At 42.8% G+C, this 14,802-nt stretch overlaps 1 protein-coding gene across 1 annotated transcript in view; it reads left to right on the top strand.

The window, feature by feature from the left end:
• Positions 1 to 14,106, top strand: part of CUNH12orf56 (chromosome unknown C12orf56 homolog) — a 46,990-nt gene extending 32,884 nt beyond the window's left edge. Inside the window, exons 7-13 of the mRNA XM_035451358.1 lie at positions 433 to 539; positions 1,822 to 1,911; positions 5,182 to 5,305; positions 8,069 to 8,143; positions 8,393 to 8,467; positions 11,655 to 11,833; positions 13,980 to 14,106. Of these exons, the coding sequence (XP_035307249.1) occupies positions 433 to 539; positions 1,822 to 1,911; positions 5,182 to 5,305; positions 8,069 to 8,143; positions 8,393 to 8,467; positions 11,655 to 11,833; positions 13,980 to 14,106 (777 nt within the window). The remainder of the gene's footprint in view (positions 1 to 432; positions 540 to 1,821; positions 1,912 to 5,181; positions 5,306 to 8,068; positions 8,144 to 8,392; positions 8,468 to 11,654; positions 11,834 to 13,979) is intronic.
• The last annotated feature ends 696 nt before the right edge of the window (positions 14,107 to 14,802 follow it).

Raw genomic sequence — 14,802 nt, 5'->3', positions numbered from 1 at the left:
ACTAACTTTTCTATTTAAAAGATTATATTTCATGCCCCCTTCCCCTGAAGCCCTGTCTTCCCCAGTGTGTGATAGGCTTTGGAAGCCAGAGCCTAGGTAACAGTCCCTCCGGAGCTCACACAGAAGTAGGGAGATTAGAAGTACTTCCAATTTTTGGTGCTGGGAAAGAATATCAAAATTTACATCTGTATTTCTTTGTTAAAGGTGAACTTTGTGGGGCAGGAGATATTGCTCAGTGGTTAAGAAAGCACACCACTCTTGCAGTGAATGGTAATGAGTAAAAAAGTATGTTTCCTGTTTGACTTCTGCTAGTTTTAAAGAAACTTGTAAATCACTTGCTGAATTGAAGAGGTGTTTTCTTGTCTTTTTATGTATGGCTGGAGTTTTAACAGCTGGTATCTTCATTATTTCCTTTCTCACTTGCTTTTACAGACCAGTGAGCTTTTCTACTTCCTAGTGAACAAACTTCATGAGTATTTGCCAGAGTCTAGGAATAAGACTACACTTCACAATAAAAGCCAAAGGGTCAACGAGCTAGCGTAAGTACTGACTGTGCAATCGGATATTAGCCCTCTAAGGCAGAGGTTCTCAACCTGTGGGTTGTGACTTCCTTGGAACTGCATCTCAGATATTTATATTATGATTCATAACAGTAGTAAAACCACAGTTATGAAGTAGCAATGAAATAAGTTTATAGTTCAGGGGCCACCACTGTATTAAAGGGTCACAGCATTAGGAAGGGTGAGAACCAGTGCTGTAAGGCGTTAAAGATAAATGGAAGATACTAGACGAAATATATGCACTATTAATGGTTAGTGGTGCTGCAACTTTCACTTCATGTAGATTTTTAAATTTTAAAAATTATTCCTAATAAAATAAATATAAAAAATTATTTATTCATTGTTATTTAATTTTTTGAAACAGGGTCTTGTAGTCTAGAATATCCCAGAACTCACTATGTAGACAGGCTGACCTCAAACCTGTTTCCCAAGTGTTAGGATCACAGTTTATGCCACCATGTCATGCTCTCACATGAATTTTTTTAAAAATAGCATTTAAGGGGCTGGAGAGATGGCTCAGAGGTTAAGAGCACTGGCTGCTCCTCCAGAGGTCCTGAGTTCAATTCCCAGCAACCACATGGTGGCTCAGAACCATCTATAATGAGATCGGTGTCCTCTTCTGGTATGTATACATACATGCAGGCAGAACACTGTATACATAATAAATAAAGCTTTAAAATAAAAAAATAGCATTTAAAAATTGTAATGCACACATAAGGAATAAGTAGTAATGACTGCCCTCAAATGGGGAGATAGAAACTGACATATTTACTCACTAAAAATGTAAATTAGGGGCTGGAGATGTGGCTTAGTGGCCAAGAGCACAACCTGCCCTTGTAGAGGACCCAATTCAGCTCTCAGCTCCCACATCAGGGGCTCACAACCCCCTGTAACTCCAGCTCCAAGGGGACCCAATGCTCCTGGCCTCTGTGGGCACATGCACTCAGGAGCACAAACCTACATTCAGGTTTACACATACAAATATTTGAAAAAGAATCATTGGGAAAAATACGAATTCAAAAATGTTTCCGCCCATGCCTTGTCCCTGACACGAAGCTCTTATTCAGTCAGGAGGCACATTTTGACTGCCCCATGTGTAGCAGCCCCAGACTAGGTACTCAGCCAGAGCTGGCAACTTGATACACAGAATTTGATGGACTTTTGGCTAAATGAGTATCTGAAAGCAATTTTCTGATCCCAACCCATGGCACCATGCCATGTTCACGGTTTTTGCTTTGCCTTGTTTGCTTTTATTTCCTAGGGCGTGTATTGAAATTATACAGACCCTGGGTCTGATGTTCAGGGAAACAGAAATTGAATCATCACGATTGAGCACGCTGGCAGCTAAGAAGTAAGGTTTATGTGTGTGTGTTTGTTTTGTTGTTGTTTTGTGTTTTAGGGAGACATTGGGGCGATGTAGTCTCTGCCATTGCTCTAGTTGGAGGTGTGAACCGGGAAGAGTGGGGCCTAAAATGAACTGGACTAACTCATTAGTCTACTTAAGTCAAGCAATAGCCAACTTAAGTCAGCATCAGGCAGTTTAGACTCTGAGGGTTAAGAAGAGTCACCCGAGTAAAGTGTACAACCACAAGGATAGCTGCACATGGCAAAGACATGTTTTTTCCCGTGGAGGCACGTGAGTAACAGCTGAAGTGAACCCACTCCTCTCCACCACACCTGGGAGGGGCACGAAAGCACATTCCATGAACATCTGTGGTTTTGAAGAGCTTGAGGTCACAAGACTTTTGTTTTCTTGGAGTTTTCTCACAAACACCCAGAATTCTCCTCACACCACTCTATTCTTGACCCATGTCTTCTTAATCCCCTTGCTCTCTAAGTCCTCTGTTCACCCCCTCGTTTGTACATGACACTCCTGTAGATTAATTGGGGCCTGCTGGATTCTTTCTGTCCCTCTGCATCATAAGGGCACACAGATTTTCTCAGCATAACACCTTCTGCTGTAGTACAGTAGACTTGAAAAAGACCAAATTTCCCAGAGAAAGTCCAGGAAACAGAGTCTCCATTGGAAATTATCCATAGCAGAAAATTATATTTGCTAAAGCAAGAGTTACTATAGTCACATTCATAGTTATGGGCTGCTTAACCATGGGGGAATATGTGTGCTTATAGAAATTTAGATGGTACAGCCTAATAGACACCTAGGCTATATGGTACATGTATATGTATACACGCATATAAAGCATATGGAATGTATATGTATATATTTGTACATATATTCATATCATACTGCTTATTGTCCCTAAGGCCATCATAAATTAAACAACAAGTGATTCAATCAAGCAAAAGTTTTTCCATGCTGCTTTGTCCTCATGACAGAAGCAGGATGACCTTCATGGGAAGTAGTAGGGCATAAAGACCAAGAAAATGTTCTTCTAAAGCAAGGCCTGTAACACTCGTGCTCACATTCTATTGGTTTCTGCTTTTCTCTAACCTAATTAAAAACAATGGCCTTGAATTGTTCCAACTTGGTTTGGCCCCGTTAGCTTTATCAAACCTTCCTCCCAGATAAGACTGGTTCTTCTCCGAGCCTTCAGTGTGTGTGTTCAGTAGCGACAGTAGAGTGTGGTAATATTATTAATTTTTAGGCACTTTTGATATGCATATGATTATCATGAGAACAAAGGTGTAACATGACAATATTAAATCTATTGCCATGTAACAAATTACCTAAGCTTAGCAAGTTAGACAGCATTTAGTTATGGGCAGGGATAGCTAGGTCCAAGGCTCCTGAGTTCAGCATTTTCATTGTGGTGTTGACTGGGTTCAGTTTCCTCCTAAGCTCATGTGAGCTGTGATTGAGAGAGCAGCTAATCTGGCAGGTCCTGTCAGTGAGTTCTGAGAAGGGTTCAGTTGACTAGATCACTCCCACCCAGGATCATTTCCTCTGGACTAAGAAGTCAACTGATGTGAAGAGCCCTTCATATTCACAATCTAATATGGCACAATTATCAGTGATAGCCACTTACAGTCACAGGCCATGCCCACACATAGGAGATGGGATCTGTATACTCTAAAGTAGAGCATAATGTATTTAAAATCCATATATTATAAATAATAACAATCTGAATAATAAAACCATGCAATTGTTGGGACAATTTTTAAGTCATTGATGTCAATCCCAGAAGTCTCTATTTTCTGGATGAAGCTACAGCTTGACTACAATTGTTGGCCCAGAGAGTTTTAAATTAAGTCATTTGTTAGAAGGGGTAGATTTCAAATGGAATTCCATTTGAGGAAATAAAGAAGCAGTATTCATTTAACATATCCTCTTTATTATTTCCCAAAGTGGAAACTTTGTTAGTTCAACCCACCTTGCTGCATTCTTGAATGTGCTGTATTCCTTTGTGTGTCGGCATTGTTATGGTTGAATTCATGTATTATCACAGTAAGTGACCTAGAACTTTAGAGTTCTTTCTCTTAGATTGAAAAGAGACTGTTTCTGAAAATAAAGGACTATAATTAAATAGAACAGAGAACGGAATGAAAGTTCAAACTTCATATCTAGAAAAAGCTCCTGAAAGGAGTGTTCTGGGGGCTGAGGGGGTGGCTTAGTGGATAAGAGTAGTTGCTGGGAAAATGTGAGAACCTGAGTTCAAATCCCTAGAATGGACATAAAAGGTCTGGCAAGGTTGTACTTGCCCATAACCTCAGTGCTGGGGGGCAGAGATGGGAAGATTGCTGTGGCCTGCTGACATTCAGCCTAGTTGCAATTTCAGTGAGAGACCATGTTGGAAGGTAGTAAGAGAGACAGTGATAGACTAAGATAACCCTCTCCCTACTATGCCCACCACATGCATGAACACAGGGGCTCATCCAAACTAACGTGCGCACGAACAACGCACAAACACAAACTCACAGAAGAGTACTAGAAATAACAAAGGAATGCTCTTTTGATTGGATGGGTCTTCTAAAAGTGAGTTTGACTGTTTTATTATTTCATTACTTGGTGCCTGCACTGGGCTTGACACTGTGTAGTTGAGGACAACTGTGAGCTGACCCTCCTGCCTCTACCCCCACAGTGCTCAGATTGTAGGCACGTGCCTTTATGCCCAGTTTATTCAGTGCTGATGGTCACACCCAGGGCCTGTACATGCTAAGAAAGCACTATACCAATTGAGTTACACTCCCTGCTGCAAGACTGACCAATTTAAAGTGCATAAATAAAACAGTAGATATTGTAAATGATCTACACAATTGTGTGTGTGTGTGTGTGTAGAAATGTACCACAAATTAAGAATTAAACTAGCTTTTTTGAGTTCAGGAGAACTGTATATTTCTTAGGGTTTGGTTGGCCATGGTAATGACTTAAATGAAAGCCTAGCAAGTTTACAGGATTCTTTGTTTCTCTGTGAAAAGTACATTCATGCTGGGTGGTGGTGGCGCATATCTTTAATCCCAGTACAGGGAAGCAGAGGCAGGTGGATCTCTGTGAGTTTGAGGCCAGCCTGGCCTACAGAGTGAGTTCCAGGACAGCCAGGGCTACACAGAGAAACGCTGTCTCAAAAAATTAAAAAGAAAAAAATGAAGTGTCTCTAAGTTTGACTCCACTACTTTCACTTTATAAGCTTTACCTGTTAATTGCTTTTTATTAATTTTCTAGGGGGACACTGTTTAATCTCTTAGTAATTTTAATTAGCAAGCCTAATGTTCCAAAGTCTTGCTTCCTGTTTAACGCCCAGCAGCCATCTGATTCAACTTCAGCTGAAATGTCTTTCGATGCTCAGGTGAGAGGAGAACTTGGGGGTCAACTGAATGTAACCCTGGGGTTCTTGTTTCTTATGTTTTAACATGAAGAATAGTGCTGTGGAATACAGAAGTATATGTACATTAAAGAGGACATGTTTTTTTTATTAACCTAAGATCTTAGCTATTTGGCCAATATTAATGTATCTCTTTTATGTTTTCAGGTATATAAACTAAGGAAAAATACTGTTTAAAAATGGCATTCATCTGCCCAAATGTCTCTCTTTGTGATATTCAAATACATGTAATTCCATAGTAGAGACTTGATAAAAAAACAAACACAAACAAAAAAAAGCCTCCAAAAGAATGTCTTCCAAATTTCCAGATTCACTTGGACTATATTTTGTCCTAACAAGTGGTTAGTGTTCACTTAGTAAGAGTCACTTCTTTTTCTAATGTTTTAGTAAATAATTAGAAATATCAAACTGTATCGAAGGTGTATTTCCCAAGAAAACACAACAACTTTTAATCAATTTATTTTGAACCAAGTCAACATTGATTTTTTTTAAAGGGTGCAATATGGTTTTACAGTTCTTAAGCATACAATTGGGGCTGTGTTTTAGAAGGTGCATCCATATGTATTCACTGGTTATCTGTTATGAGAAAACAGTGCTAGGCAGAGATTCAAAGAGTAAGCAAAGCGGACACAATTTCTGCAGTCACAAAATCAACAAGTGAGAGGGACAGGTGTCAGTGAGGTGTGACATGGCTGTATGTGGAGCACCTGATGCACACCTTGAAATGGTAGCGTGAATGAATAGCGACTGGAGAGTCGGTGAGAAGCAAAACATACACAAGTAGAGCTGTTAAGCTACTGTATACATGTATGGTGCCATGTACATAGTGACTTCTTACATACACACCTTACGTGCATGGAGTGGCAACTCACCCTTGGAAGTCCAGCATTTAGAGGTGAAGGCAGGAGAACTGAGAGCCGCAGATCAGCCTTGAACTATACAGTGAGATCTTTTTGAGGATGAGGAGGATGAGGAGGACAAGGAGGAGAGGACAAGGACGAGGAGGGGAAGAGTGTAGCTTAGCTGAGGGTTGGCAGAACTCAGAAGGAAGCCCTAGAGTAGAGAGAGCTCAGGAGTTAAGAGCATTTGCTACTCTTGGAGGGGGCCAAGTTCAGTTCCAAGCACCCACGTGGTAGCTCACAGCTATGTGTAACTCTAGTTCTAGACGTCCGATGCCCTCTTGTGTCCTCCAATGGTACCAGGCCCACATATATACATGCAGGCAACACACACACACACACACACACACACACACACACACACACACACACACACACATTTGGCTTTCTGAAACGGGGTTTCTCTTTGTAGCCCTGACTGTCCTGGAACTCACAGAGATCTGCCTGCCTCTGCCTCCTCAGATTAAAGGTTTGCACCATCATTGCCCAGCTAAAATAAATTTATCTTAAAAACAAGAGAAGAGGGATGTTTTCCTTGGCCCCCAGAAGAGACTCACCCTCTTCAGAGCCGTCTGAACTTTTCTATGTTTTTCTTTTGGACCGTTGTTTCCAGTTAGATAGATCTATGTACGTACTTTCTCAATTGGTGGCTTGGTGCCTAATCTTAAATAGGCTGTGTATTCCCCAAGGGTAGGCAGGAAGTCACCAACATCTAACATGATGTCTGATGCATATTTGTTGAATAAATACACAAAGAGAAAGAGAGATGCTAAACCATGAAGAGGGTAGATTCCGGAATATTTTAGGGATCCGAGCTGACACTTGACGTGAACATAAAGTGTGGAGACTAGGAGACAACTTTTAGAATCTGGCCCAAGAACCAGATGGGAGCCACAGCAAGAAGACTGGTTTCAAGGGGGAGCACTGAGCTTGATTTGGGGTTCATCAGTCTGGATTACTAACAATATTTCTCCATGCAAACACCCAGTAGGCAAATGGATGGGTGTTAAGTTTCATGCCTGTAGGATCTTCCCATCTACACTGAGCAATCCGTGAGGCCATCAGGAGACAATGCAGTTTTTGGTCTCCTGGTATAAGAGGAAGGGAGACACTAAGCTAGAGTCCATCCTGCACACTGTATGAGGGCAGGGTCTAGGCCTGAGCGTGTCCATAGGTGGTTCTAGTGCCCAGAGTAGTTATGTGCCCTCTCAACTGTCTGGGGATCTTGTGGGCAGAGGTCTCTGAGCCCCATGTTTACCCATTCCACAGGAATAGAAGTTCAAGCTGGGCACAAGCCTAAATCCCTCAGAGATCCTCCTGCCTCAGTCCTAAGGAACATGTTTACATATTCTTGAAAGGAAGTAGGTGTATAATGTGGACCCCAGTGTGCAGTTGTTTTTGTCTGGGCCATCTTGTCTTTCCCTAATCCCACATGGGTCACTGTTAAATGTGTTGTCTCTTCACAAGAATAGCTTTGTTTTCGGTGGTACTGGGGACTGGCACGTGTAAAGAAAGCACCCTACTAAGCTACATTCCCCAGCTCTCTTTTCACTTTTCTGTTTTTGAGACAGTCACTCTCTAAGTTGCCCAAACAGGCCTTGAACTTGTGCTTCCTGTGCCTCAGTCTCTTTAGTGTCTGGAATAGCATGCCTGAGTCAGCCAGCCTGGCCTGAAAGCCACCTTTCTGGGAATGACTGAACCAAGTGGGATGGAAAGTGGACATTGCAAATAAAAATTTAAATCACAAATCCTTTTTCAAGGCTATAGAGGGAAATGACATTTCTGGCTCAGCCTGTGGCAGCCCACTGATGATTATTGAAAATTCTAGTTACAGAAGCTCATCCTGGAGTATATGGATAAGGCTACAGCCCTGTTTTATGAGATTCTTCTTGCCTTTCAGCAGGTACAGCACATATCTTATTGTAATCCTAATTTGATTATGTTAGGGTTAACAGTGTGGGGGGAGCATGGTTTCTAACACTGGCTGGCCCCAGTGATAACCCATTCGTTTGTCATGGCTATTACAGGTGATTTTTACAGAAACTGGCTTTAAAGATTTGATTGGTTAGGATAAAAAACATATTTTGGAGTGAGAATTCTTTTAGATATGACTCAGATGTAACGAATACGACTAATTTCTTTGAGTCTCTAGGGAAATCTTGGATTGGGATCCACGAAGCTTGCTGTTAGCTGGATGATGTCATCCCTACAGAGCTGTCCTCCCATGGTGAGTATGGAGCAGAAAAAGGCCCGGTTTACTGGATGTTTCATGCTTCATTGGTAAAACACGGGCATTGTCTTATGATTTACTTGAGTGTACAGAGCACAAACAAAAGATGACCTTGATTTCATTATTTAATGAAAAGAAAACTTTTATATTTGAGACCTGAATTAAAAGTATTAAAATTATGGCTTAAGATTAGCTTTATTTAAAACAAAACAAAACGAAACTTTGAAGGTATATGTAACAAACAAAATGTTAAGTTATTGGCTTATAATTGAGTAAAAAGATTGGATTTTGCCATAAGTAGAAACATGAACTTGGGATTGGCTGTGTGCTCTGCCCCTGCAGCCACCACCCTTGTCCCAACGCTGATCTCTTTTAAGGTTTCATTCATGTTCAAATGGTCCAAGTCTGTCATTCTACTAGATCACAGCCAGAGGGAGCTATTTAAAACAAAAATGTGATTGCAGTGCCTTGTTATTAGCTGAATGGTCTCTCAGCAGCTTTTCTTTGCCAACCTTCCCAGGCCTGCAGGGCGGGTCATTTTATAGCTTTGCAGCCTCATCTGGTCCTTCCTTCATCCTGCCATTGCATCTCACAACTCAATGGCCAGCCCTCCTCCCCCACTGATTCCATTGCCCAATCCTTTCCTCTGTGTTGGTCTTAGTATATTATAACAGAATGGGTCATTAATAAAGGGTAGAGGTTCATTGTTTATATTATAACAATGGGTCATTAATAAAGAGTTAGAGGTTCATTTGGCTCATGGTTTTGGGCACTGGTTGGTTCAAGATGGAAGAACCATATCTCAAGAGGATCTTGCTGTGTCCTTCCATGTCTGAAGGCTGAAGGACAGGAGGCCACATGTGGGAGATGAGACAAAGTCATTTTGGTATTTTTGCGAAGGTGTCTTGCTATGTTGGTGAGGCTGGCCTCCAGCTCACAATAATCCTCCTGCCTCCATCTGTTTTTTTTTTTTTTTTTTTTTTTTTTTTTTGGTGTAGCTGGACTCGCTTTTATAACAACCTCAGTCTTGAAATTACAGGTTCTCTCACTGGGTATCCATGTGCATAAACTACATTATTCGTTCTCAAGGGCAAGAGCCCACCATTTAATAATCTCCTGTAAGTCCTCAGCTGCTAACAGCTTCACTTTGGGCATTGGTTTCCTAACACATGAAGACATGAGCAGTCTGGGTTTGAAATACTCTCCCCTACTCTCCCATCTAGTTAAGCCCCACTCTTCTGTGAGTCCTCAGTGCCAATTCCTGGAGTGTGAAATTAGAGGATGATTCCCCGACCTTCTAATTGGGTCAGAGTCCCCATCACACTCACACAGTCGATACGGTAGCCTGTCTCTCCCCTCGCCTTGAGCTTGTCATCATTGCAATTTGCATTGGCTTCTGTTGTCATGTGGTTCCATCCTATGGTAGCTGTCAGTGCCCTATGTCTCCCAGCACAGTTTCCTCTAGGTACATGGTAGGAGTGGGCTTTTCTCTTCTCTTGATTACTTTGGCCTGAGTCACTTCTGGGCAGAGATTGTATAGCATGCTTCACTAGGCTCACTTTCCCTTCTGGAGTGTTATACCTATTGGGTTTCACAGGGTGACTGCTCCACCCACTGTTGCTCCTCAAGTGATGGGGAACAGGACTTCATACTGGCCTGTGAGGGCTGTACGGTGTGAGCAAATGGCAGAGCTTTTCCATTCCATACCGAGCACTGGTAATTTGAGGTTTGCTATAGGTGTAGTCCATCATGGCTGAGACAATGGCTTTCTCCATGGGACATGAAGTCATCGATAGGTCTAGTGTGCTAGATCTTTCCCTCTACTCACTCATGCATTCCGTTAACCAACACATGATTTGTCAGAACTCTCCCTCTACTCACTAATGCATTCCGTTAACCAACATACTAGAAATCTCTTTAAAAGGTAGTGCTCGGGGCTGGTGAGATGGCTCAGTGGGTAGAGGTGATTGTTGACAAGCCTAAAGAACTGAGTTTGTGCCCTGAACCCAATATGGTGGGAGAAGAGAACAACTTCTATAAGTTGTCTTCTTAATTTGACAGGTGGGCAGTGGCCTGCACACCCATGCACACACATGTACACACACACACACACACACACAGACACACACACACACACACACACACAGGTAGTAAATGGAGTACACACACAGGTGAGGTAGCAAGTGGGGCACTTGTCATGAGGTAATGTGTTTTCTTTCCATACGTGAGTGGATGCCCAGCTGTGACCTACTTTTCCAGAGTGATGATGTTGAGTCTGTCCTGAAGAAACTGTCTTCTCTTGTCAGATCCCTATGACACATTTATGCAAAGCTGGCCATGGCCACAGTGTATTTGTACAATGTACATCAATAGGATAACTGCCTGCCCCAAAGAGATTAAGACCATGATGTTGGCTCCTTCAGCAGTGCACAACGCTCAGTGGGTCTCAGATTCACTCCAAGAACATCACAATTTTTACTTGTTCGTATTTGTATGTGCAATATGAAAGACCCCTGCTTATCTTATGCAGTGGTCATAGGCTCTATGATCTGGCTGAGGTCCTAAGGATCTCAAACAATGGGTAAGTCCCTCAATCCATCTTTAAAGGAACAGGATCAATTAAGAGACCAGTCTGGGACCATGAAGCCTGTCAGGGTGAGGCTACCCTGAGGCAAGGGCACACAGAAAGGGCAACGGTATTAAGCCCTCCCTGAACAGTAAGGACAAAAGGAGATCACCTGAGAGAAACTTGCAATAAAGGAAACTGTTGAGGGTGTACCCACTTGTCAGCCATCCCCGGTCGTCTTACCTAATAAAACAAAGGTGCTGTGAGCCAAGGAGATTACTCAGCGGGCAATAAGTGCTTGCCACCAACCTGAGTTCAATCCCTGGGACTCATATATAGAAGAAGAGAACTGACTTAAGCAAGCTGTCTGCCAGCTTCCGAATACACACTGCAGCATGCACGCATAACATGCCACCCCAAATAATTAAAAATGTAATTTAAAAAAAGAATGCTAATCACTGTGGATCTGTGACCTGGTACCAAGTAGCATTTCAGAGAGAACTAGCCCACAAGCATCGGCAAGGACATCAGCCTAGACTTGTCAGTGAGGCTTAAGGCTGAGATAGGGTTCATGTGGGTGGCACCCTGCCCACGAGTAACCACATTCTCCTATTCTAGATGGTTTTTGTGGCCAGTATTATAAAGCAGGTGGTGGACGGGCTTTCAGCCTCGCTCCAGCTGCTGACTCCCTGCCAAGCGGTTCTGTTGTATCAGCGGCTTTACATTCTCAAGAGCTGCCTACAGTACAGCAAGGCTCTTGCTGAGCGTATTAGGAACGACCACAGCGAAGAGTTCAGGTAAGGAAGAAAGAACTCGTCCAACCGAAATGCTCATTGCTCATTTTCTTGGCCACTTACAATAGGGTGTGATATTTAGGATAAATGGTGATGGAAAATTCCACTTTTGTTTTTAGTAATACTTTATTTGACCACAGGTAAGGTGAAATTTGGGACAGTTCTAAGAACCACCGACATTTGAGGATTGTTCCCAGCTCAGAAACTACTTGTCACTCATCGCCTTGCTTGTGTGAAGTCTACATTGCACCAAAGTGTAATGATTTACACTTTGGTAAATCATTTTGTAACCCTAGTGAGTTCAAGTCAGTCGCTGCATGCATGTTGGGGTGACCAAATGAGAAAAAGGGGACAGTAAACAAACGTACTGGGGAGTCTGTTGATTTGTTTCATTGACTCTTTCTCACCCCTAGTAACAGAACAGTAAGCAGCAGTAGCCAGCATTGGTTCTGTCCATCCAGCGTCCTGTTCTGTTGCCCCTTGGGGTTTCCACTTCTCCTTCAAGGCTAGTAAGCCAAGTGCACTGGGCACTACACCCTGAACTAACACGTATTCAAGAAAAACTAAGGTCTTTTTTGCCATAAATGAGAAGGGTGCAACCAGTGTGGCTTCTCCCTTGTTCAGAGGGAGACATCAAAAGATTTGGAGACATACATTATGGCTTTATATTGGCTTCAAAAGGGATAAAGTCAGCCCTCTGTGTAGACTCTGTGTTTCCTCCATGTGGCATTATACCAGAAGGTCCATTCTGGATACCATAAAAGGGATTTATTTGGCTCCGAGTTGATCCCACAAATCAGACCCAGCACCCTCCCTCTCCTGCTTTCTAACTTCCTTTTCCTTCTCATTAGGAAAAATTGACGTAGCGTGAAATTTACCCCTCTGGAGCATATAATTTGGTAGCTTCGAATACATTTCACAATATTTTCTCAACCATCACTGTTGAACTGGAGAACATTGTCATTATCTAAAAGAAACCCAGTACCCATTTGGCAGACACGTCCCATCCCCCCTTCTTCTCATCGGCTGGCAACCACTCACCTATGCTGTCTTCTAGGCAGTCATCCTACAAGTAGCCTTTTATCTCAGATCTTTCATTTATCATATTTCCAATGTTTTCCCGTGTTGTAGCATGGATAGCACAAAGACTCCCTGCCTCAACCTGTTTTTCCGTTTTGAGGCAGGGTCTTGCAGTGTAGCCCAGGCTAGTCTGGAACTCACTGTGTAGCTTATGTTGGCTTTGAACTCATTGCAAGCCTGTTGCTCTAGCCTGGGTGATGTAACTATTGGCATGTGTCATCATACCTAGCCTAATTGTAAAAGACCTAGTTATAAACTTCAAAAACCATCAGGCCAGATATATATATATATATATATATATATATTATATATATATGGTGTCATTCTCCCGGATAGTAGTAGCTGGCTGGAGTTCCCAGAGGGCCCTGACAGGAAGATTGGGTGCCCTTGGTACCATCTCCTCCCCTGCTTGCACTTCCCACCTCACTGGTTTACATCTCTTGTGGACATTCAGGTGTGCAGTTTTATTTTAATCTGATGGTTTCCCATTCATTTTGCACTATAGTCACCTGTTTAGTTACTGATAATGCTGACCCTGCTGTGGCATGGTACCAACAGTTTTTAAAAGCTCCCCCAAGTGATTCTGTTAAACACTCTGGACCAAGAAGCATTTGATGCTACCCAAGCTGAAGTCTCTCTACATCCTTATGTAGAAGCCTCTATGTAGAGGACTCAGGAGATAAATCCCACTCTTTCCTCTTGACTGGTCCTCGTGGGTTATCTCAGCTTGACCCCACCCACCTACTCCTTTCTGTGTATTGTCTGAGGAACCCAACGTTCAGTCAGAAGCCTTGAACATACTTTGGTGAAGACAGCACTGTCCTGTCTTGTCTTCCTGGTTACTGCCTACCTGGTGGATCCATTGTTACTTCCTTTCTCAAGTAAGGTACCTATGCTCACTGAAATGCACACATAGCAGAGATTTTCTAGGTCCTGAGTAGGGGAGGTTGGAAGTCTGCAGATGCTGAGTCTCCCGACCCCCACCCCCAACGGTGAGTGTGAACACACCGGATGAGCCAACATGACAATTCTCATTTTTAAAGGTGTTTTGTTTCTCTGCGATTTGCAGGTACTTCATTTGCATGCCGGCCTTGGAGAAGAGGCTCCCTGTATGGTACCCTATTACGGAGCCCACCACTCAACTGTGTCATGAAGTTCTACAATTGATCAATATGCAAAATGTTAGAGGAGATTAACTATAAAGTGTCCATTTAAGTCAGTAATTATGAGAAACAGCCTTTCTATTTATTTACTATCTAGCTTTCCCTGGGTCTTGTAAAGATTTAGTTAAATGTTCATTGACACCATTTTTAGGAGGTCTTACTTTTGAGGTAACCATGCCTAGGCTGATAGCATGCAGCTCCGTGGGAGCATCCGCACCTAGCTTCTGTGAAAATGTGGGTTCAGTACCAGCACAGGAAAAATGAAACAAAAAACTAAGCACCACAAACACAATCTAAGTCTTTACATAAAGTGGGGTACTGCTCCAGAACAAAAGGTTTCTTGGAGACGTGAAACACAGCACAGGGCACAGAAGCACAGAGAGACTGAGTGTGCACAGTAGATCTGGTGGGCTCCGTTGGTGCAATATGGGTGATTGGTAGAAACCGCTGGAACACCCACAACAAGATGGTTGTAGTGTTAGACCCCCGAAAACTCATGTATCCGGGGTCCCAGGCCACGTTCTCGGTCACCCCAATCACCAGGCGGATCCGAGAGCTTGCTGCAAACTGCACGAGGCTTTATTGTAATTTAACGAGCTAACCCCATGTTAGCTCGGGGCTTTCACCCACCCGCCATGGTGGATGGCTAGAAAAGACGGCTCCTAGGGTCTCCCGAAAGATCTTATAGGGCAGCGTAAGGGGAGTGTCTAGGGGTACGCACAGGCTTAC

This window comes from Cricetulus griseus, assembly GCF_003668045.3.
Source record: "Cricetulus griseus strain 17A/GY chromosome 1 unlocalized genomic scaffold, alternate assembly CriGri-PICRH-1.0 chr1_0, whole genome shotgun sequence".
In the NCBI taxonomy this organism is placed as follows: domain Eukaryota; kingdom Metazoa; phylum Chordata; class Mammalia; order Rodentia; family Cricetidae; genus Cricetulus; species Cricetulus griseus.
Note: the sequence above shows the minus strand (reverse complement) of the source record. Positions and strands in the feature narration are given on the sequence as shown.